Source organism: Cnephaeus nilssonii, assembly GCF_951640355.1.
Source record: "Cnephaeus nilssonii genome assembly, chromosome: 19".
NCBI lineage: Eukaryota > Metazoa > Chordata > Mammalia > Chiroptera > Vespertilionidae > Cnephaeus > Cnephaeus nilssonii.
In genome coordinates this window covers 32132105-32139414 of record NC_137090.1, presented here as the reverse complement: position 1 = coordinate 32139414, position 7310 = coordinate 32132105, and the positions used below count along the sequence as shown (strand labels likewise).

At 56.2% G+C, this 7310-nt stretch overlaps 2 protein-coding genes across 2 annotated transcripts; both read left to right on the top strand.

Annotated features, from left to right (window-relative positions):
• The first annotated feature begins 245 nt into the window (after window positions 1-245).
• VTN (vitronectin) lies at window positions 246-3216 on the top strand. The gene is made up of 8 exons (XM_079798770.1): window positions 246-401; window positions 495-614; window positions 690-1049; window positions 1128-1267; window positions 1529-1685; window positions 1852-2004; window positions 2455-2790; window positions 3019-3216. The coding sequence occupies exons 1-8, from the start codon at window positions 338-340 to the stop codon at window positions 3129-3131; spliced, it is 1443 nt and encodes a 480-aa protein (XP_079654896.1). The 5' UTR covers window positions 246-337; the 3' UTR covers window positions 3132-3216.
• Window positions 3217-5105: 1889 nt separating this feature from the next.
• On the top strand, window positions 5106-6004 carry SEBOX (SEBOX homeobox; the record flags this gene model as incomplete). The annotated part of the gene is made up of 3 exons (XM_079797022.1): window positions 5106-5136; window positions 5298-5458; window positions 5624-6004. The coding sequence occupies 3 exons, from the start codon at window positions 5106-5108 to the stop codon at window positions 6002-6004; spliced, it is 573 nt and encodes a 190-aa protein (XP_079653148.1).
• Window positions 6005-7310: the final 1306 nt, after the last annotated feature.

Below are 7310 nucleotides of genomic sequence, written 5' to 3'. Positions count from 1 at the left end.
CCCAAGGTCACATAGCCAGTAAGTGGTGGGGTAGGCCTTCTTTCTGCCTTTCAGACACACTGTACTATTTCCCTCCTGAAATAACCCCAAGCTTGGCAAGGATCCTGTTTGCAGCTCTCCCAGGCCCAGAGTTTCAGGAATGTGACCCTGTGCTACAGCAACCTCTCAGGTCAAGGCCTGGGGGCTGGGCCAGAGGTTGAACAAACAGAGCAGCAGGAAAGGCAGCTCTTCTCCTCTGGTTCCCTCCCTCTCTCTCCCACCTCTCCCTCCCTTTCTCAGGCATCTGAGCAGAGAGCACAGAACCCAGTAAGCCAGGCTCACGGCGAGAGGCCCTGCCATGGCATCGCCCAGGCCCCTTCTGATGCTGGCCCTGCTGGTCTGGGCTGTTCTGGCTGACCAAGGTGCGGGAGGGTGTTGGTGGCCAGTTGGGCTAATGTAGGGTGGGCAAGAATGGGCCGGTCTTGGCGGTGCCAACCGACACTCCCTCCCCACAGAGTCATGCAAGGATCGCTGCACTGAGGGCTTCAACCCGGACAAGAAGTGTCAGTGTGATGAGCTCTGCTCGTACTACCAGAGCTGCTGTGATGACTTCGTGGCTGAGTGCAAGCCCCAAGGTGCGTTCAGAATGGCTGGGTGGGCCTGGGGTCCCCTCGGCAGCTGGAGACTCACACCACCCACTCTGCCTGCAGTGACTCGCGGGGATGTATTCACCATGCCAGAAGATGAGTACTGGGTTAATGGCCTCGACTTGGAGACGGAAAATCCCAGTGTCCACACACCGACAGAGAGCACCCCCCTTGACAGTAACCCACAGGCCCCTGAAAGTACTCCTGAGCAGGCACCTGTTCTGAACGCTGAGGAAGAGGCCCCAGGACCAGAACGGGGGACCCCAGGACCAGAACGGGGGACCTCAGGGCCTGACGTGGGGACCCTAAGGCCTGAGAGCACCGATCAAGAAATCCTCGAATCCTCAGCAGAGGAGCTGTGCAGTGGGAAGCCCTTTGATGCCTTCACTGACCTCAAGAATGGTTCCCTCTTTGCCTTCCGAGGTGACTCCAGGGGCAGGTCTCTGGGGTGGGGTCTGCCCCAGGAACATCCCCTCCCTCACACAGCCTCCTCCACTCTAGGGAAGTACTGCTATGAGCTGGATGAATATGCAGTGAGACCTGGGTACCCCAAGCTCATCCAAGATGTCTGGGGTATCGAGGGCCCCATTGATGCTGCCTTCACCCGCATCAACTGTCAGGGGAAGACCTACCTCTTCAAGGTGCCAGGCCCAGGGGCTGTGGGTCAGGGTCAAGGGTATCCAGGCAGGAGTTGAGAGCTGTTGTGCCGACGACCAGGGTGGGCAAGAAGGCTGAATCCCAGCCTTTGGTGTCTGGCTGAAGCTCTGTAAGGTCCAGGAAGCCCAAGGGTCCAGGTCCTGGGTGACAGGTCTAGAACTGAGACTGCTGGCTTGGATGGGGTCTCTGCCTCTGTGCCCAGCCAGCCACCTCCTCACCTCCCTCCTCCTTCCCTACCCCCTTAGGGAAGTCAGTACTGGCGTTTCGAGGATGGTGTCCTGGACCCCAATTTCCCCCGCAGCATCTCTGAAGGCTTCGAGGGCGTTCCAGACAATGTGGATGCAGCCTTCGCCCTCCCCGCTCACAGCTACAGTGGACGGGAGCGGGTCTACTTCTTCAAGGGTACTCAGGGGGCAGAGGGGAGAATGAGCAGGCGGTGGAGCAGGCTCAGTTTTGGGGGGACTGGCCTAGATGATGCCTATGTCCGTCCTCCCTCCACCCTGCCCCGGCCTGGAGCTCCTAACAGCCTCTGGGCTTTCCAGCCTTGCTCATGCGCATCCCTCCCCAGGGAAACAGTACTGGGAGTACGAGTTCCAGCAGCAGCCCAGCCGGGAGGAGTGTGAAGATAGCTCCGTGTCAGCTGTGTTTGAACACTTTGCCGTGATGCAGCGGGCCGGCTGGGAGGACATCTTTGAGCTTCTTTTCTGGAGCAGACCCTCTGGTATGGAGGGAGGGCAGGTCTTATTTCCCCTTCAAGTGGGCTGGGATCCCCGGAGACAGAGGGAGGGCTGTGTTGGCCAGAGGGGGAAGTGATTGTAGACCGGCTTGTAGAGCTATCGATCAAAAGCTGTTTGCTCAGGCCAGACTTTGCATCTGTTTTGACCTTTTGGGGGAAGGCTTGCCTCCACCTGGACCCCACACCTTGGACTTTGCCTAGCATGGCCAAGGGCACAGACAGCAAAAGGAGGGTCTGTGGCTGAGGTAAATGGGGAGGGACATGGTGGAGGGAGGCAGGGGAAAGGGCATTAAACAGGGAGTCAGAAGGCCTCTGCCGCTAGCTTCCTCGGTCCTTGGGCACCTGATGAACTACCCTGTGGGCGGGGCGGGGTGGGGGTGGGAGGGGCAGGGTCCAGGCTCTCAAGGTTCCCCATTAACCCCTTCCCTGCTACAGGTGGTACCAGACCGCCCCAGTCCATCAGCGAGAACTGGCCTGGGGTGCCCGAGAAAGTGGATGCAGCCATGGCTGGCCGGATCTACATCTCAGGCTCAGCTCCCCGCTCCTCCTTAACCAAGAGCACTAAGTCTAAGCGTCGCAACCGTAAACGCTACCGATCACAACGGGGCCGTGGCCACAGCCCCAAATCCCACCGGAAATCCCGTTCAATCTGGCTGTCCTGGTTCTCCAGTGAGGAGAGTGGCCTGGGAACCTACAACTACGATTACGACATGGACTGGCTTGTGCCTCCCAAATGCCAGCCCATCCAGAGCGTCTACTTCTTCTCAGGAGGTAGGAGCCCCTGCCACCCCTGTAGCGGGTTCAGCAGTGGCCCTCCCTGCTCTCTCTAGTTCCCATGAGCTCAACTCAGCCCTTGAGCAGTGACTCCAGAAAGCCAGGCCAGGAGTCCTGGCCTGCATTGTGATGTTCACTTACCCTTCCAGGAGAGACCAGGTTTTAGGACAGGCGTGGGCAGGGCCAGGCTGGGTCTCACACACTCTCCCCCAACCTCTCTTCCAGACAAGTACTACCGAGTCAACCTTCGCACACAGCAAGTGGACACTGTAAGCCCTCCCTACCCACGGAACATCGCCCAGTACTGGTTGGGCTGCCCGGCCCCTGATCACCAGTAGGAATCTGAGCCCATATATCTGGGCCCTCCGCTGCTTCCTCCTCTAACCTCCTCCTGCCGGCTCAATAAAGATCCCTTGGCGCTGAGTTTAAGATTACTGTCCTGACTGGGGTAGACAGGAAGGAGGCAAGGATCTGCCTGGGTAAGGGAGGTGAAGCTGGGCTGTTAGGATGGCTTGGAGAGAAGAGCCTTCCTGTGTCCAGCCCATGTTGGGCTCAGGGCCTCCTAATGAACCACAAAGCTGAGGGCTGGAGAAGGCCTCATGGGTACTAGCCCTCCTCCTGAGCTAAGCAGCCCCCAACAACCCACCAGTAGCTAAGCAGGAGCTTGAACCCCTCTGATGATGACAGGAGTCACCAAGCGCCCCCTCTCAGCCCTGGGCTTGCTTTACCTCTTGGAATTGACCTCTAGGGTCTTGGAGGACAGAGAAGGGGTGAAGGGGATGGGCTTCTGGTTCAGTTTTCTGGTCATCTTGAGCCTGAAATGTGGTTATCTCAGACATCCGAGTCCCTAGGGAACTGGTCACTGTGCTCCCCTAGTGACCCCTATCTTTGAGGACTCTGTCTGGGGTCTCTGGGTGCAGGGCACTGAGGTTAGGAGAGATAGGAAAGGCAGGGACCCAAAGGAAATGCCAATGTTCCTACATCTCTTAGAAAGTGGCCCAGATGATTTCCAAGGACCAGTGCACTGTAAATACAAATATCTTTCTTTCTTTTTTTAAAAAAATAAGTTTTATTGATTTTTTACAGAGAGGAAGGGAGAGGGATAGAGAGTTAGAAACATCGATGAGAGAAACATCGATCAGCTGCCTCCTGTACACCCCCTACTGGGGATGTGCACACAACCAGGTACATGCCCTTGACTGGAATCGAACCTGGGACCCTTCAGGCTGCAGGCCAATGCTCTATCCACTGAGCCAAACTGGTTAGGGCACAAGTATCTTTCTTAAAACCCCTCAGCTGTACCTGTGGAACCTCCTCTGGTTTCAGGTTCTTAGACTCTAGGAAGCCCACCTGGGCTTTCGAGGGGCCGGAGAGAAAGGGTTAGATGAAAGCAGAGCTCTAATGCAGACCTGAGGGAGATCTGGTGGTGACAGCTGCTTCCCAGCCCTGCTGCTGTCCCGTCATCCTCTGCACCCCGTCTGGTGGTGACAGCTGCTTCCCCGCCCTGCTGCTGTCCCGTCATCCTCTGCACCCCGTCCAGCCTCAGCAGGTACTTCTTCCCCCATAACCTGGAGAAAGGGAATCCTTTCCGCTTTTTCGGAAGCTTCAGAACTAAGTTACAGGCCAGCATCCAGGATGTGTGGAACAAGGGTGACGACTGCTTTGTACACTTGGGCAAGTTCAGGCAGCATGGCCTACTTCCGGGAAGGCCTGGGTTCTATTTACTCCTGATGGAAAACCCCAGCCCCAGCAGTGCCTGGACTGGACTGGAGAAGGGAGACAGGCATCAGGATCAGGAGAAGGTACCGACAGACCAGTTCTGTTCAGTTGTCGGAGTCTCCTCTACTGCCCCCTCTGGCAATTGACAGAGGACTCCTACTGAGCCCAGTCCTCAGCTGTGGGACAGGACTGCACCCACTCTCCCCTGAAGGCAGCCAGCACCAGGCTGAAGCACTGGGAACACTGGAGAGAGGGATCTCTTTGGCTTCCTGGAAGGAGTCCTGGGAGAATTTTTATGAAGCACCAGGATTTCAGACACAGACTGCCAGAGTGTGCAGTTCAACGAGGGGGGCGGGCCCAGCTTCCTTTGTGGAGCCCTGAAGGAGCAGGGGCCCCCAAACTTTACCCCACCTATACCCTGCCAAGCTCCAACACTGCCCCTGGCCACCGGTCTCTCCTCAAGCTGGGTGATAAACCTCTACGCTCCTGGAGGCGGAGCCAGCCCTCTGAGCAGGATAAAACCCCAGTCAGAGGAGTCTGGTGTAGGCACAGCCTAGGCATGGCCCTCTGGCTCCTCACTCTCTGCCAGCTCCATGGCCAACCCTGTGGATGCATCGCCAACAGGTGATCTGATGGGAAAAGGGCAGGCAGGGGAAGGATGGAGGGAGGGTATGATGGGGGAAATTTGGGCAGGCAGCAGATGCTTCAGGGTCTCTTGGGGGCTTTGAGGTTGGGGTGGAGGCTCTTGAAGGGAGTCCTGGCTTGATCTCCACCTCGGCCCACAGGCCATGCCAGTGGGTTGGGTCCCCACCGGAGAAAGCGGACCACCTTCAGCAGAGGACAGCTGCTGGAGTTGGAGCGGGTGTTTGCAGCACGGCCCTACCCTGACATTGGCACCCGTGAGCATCTGGCCCAGGTCACCTGCCTTCCTGAGGCCAAGATACAGGTGAGCTGTGACCCCCTCTCAGGGTGGGGGTACTCTCGCACAGCCAGCTTCTGGGCTTGACCACAGCTCCTTCTGAGTATCCTGCCTCCAAGTTCTGCTTTCCCTGTGCTTGGGGGGGAAGGGGGTACTGGAGCCAGAAGAGACCCCTTCTTCTTCCCTTCCCAGGTGTGGTTCCAGAACCGGCGGGCCAAGAGAATCAAGAACAGGAAGCCAGGAAGCCTAAACCCCAGGCCTGAGCCCCCCCAGAGACGCTGTTCTCTTTCAGATGCCCTCCAGCAGCCTCAGGAGCCCCAAACACGAGGCCAGCTTCCACTCTCCAACAGCACAGCTCAGTGCACCTCAGGGTGTCGACATGCCTCCTGTCCCGCTCCTGGCTTGCATCCAGGGCAGGGCTGGGTGGGGGCTAAAGCTGTAGCTCCTTGGGGGCCAGCTGGGGCTTCAGCGGTCCATCTTTCTTCAGAGCAAGCTACTCCCCAGACCTCACTGGGCAGCCTGTCTGAACTCATCTATGCCTCGGCCATTGTCACCAATCTGGACCAGTCCTAACCTAGGTCAGAACTTGCAAACTCCCACCTCTAGCTCCTGTAGTCCACCTGCCCCTTGGGCTGGAACACATCAGAAGTGAATCCATGCCCTTTTCTTTTACACAAGCGCATTCTCTTATGGGAAGGAAGTTTAGTTCAGGGATCCCTCCCTTCCACTGTCCTCTAGGCCAGCCTAGATGCGGGACTTATGGAGTAAATGGGACCTGGCTCCTGCTCCCCAGCACCCTGCACTTCGTGAGGCATATGCCCATTGTCTTGACAGGAGAGACCTCAGAGGGATGAGGTATGGGGCCATGTTTTCCACCTGTCCTGCCAGGCCTGGTCCCTAACTCTTCTCACCCAAGCCAAAGACACCTCCTCCCTCTAAAGGAAAATGGGCAGGAAGCTGCCTCTCACCTTCTGGCCAGCACCTAACTGCTAAGTGAGCTAGGAGAGGAGAGTGTGCTGATCCTAATTCTAGACTGCAAGGGACCAACCCTTTCATAGTTGAGGGTCTCTCCTGACCTCCTACCACCTGGACAAATTAATCACAAGCATGGATCTGAAGATGAAGTGATATTAAAGTAATAAAGTAGAAACAGGAGCTTGTAGCTTACACTGATTTAATTTTCATAAAGATCAGATTGGTTGCCCTCTGATCTGGCGGTGTGGAGAGAACCTGACAGATTTGAATAGGGTAGGGTGGTGTGTGCACGGCAGCATTGAGTTTTGGTATCATTGTTATCTGTAATACCAACTAATCTCCAAATAAAACCCAAACTCTGTACCTTAATCTGGATTGTTGTGTGATACAAATGAATGGGGACGAGAAGGCCCTTTGCTTTTGAAATTTATCTCCATCTCCAATCTCTAAATGGGCCAAGTTCCACAGATTCTAGGGGGTGAGGGGGGTGGCGGGAGGTATTACCCAGGTTTCTGCTGGGATTAGTTAAGAAGGACAGTTAATTGAAGGGCTTAGGGCTCTCACTGACAGACCCCGGGGAGGTGGGAACCTCTGCTGGCAACTCCTGCCCTGACCCCACTTGTTCTAGGACAATCTGGCTGCCTCCTGTTCTGGAGCTGCTCTGCAATCCTGGCATTGCTAAGTAACCTTGCAACTCTCTCAATCTATGAGCCTGAAAATGGGGATGATAATACTTGTCTCCTCTCTGTTTTGGAAATGAGAGCCAGGAATCTCCACAAAGCTTTTAAAACTTAATTTTAAAACAGTTTAGGTTGCCCGGCTGGCGTGGCTTAGTGGTTGAGCACCAGCCTATGAACCAGGAAGCTGAAGTTCAATTCCCAGTCAGGGCACATGCCGGGGGGGG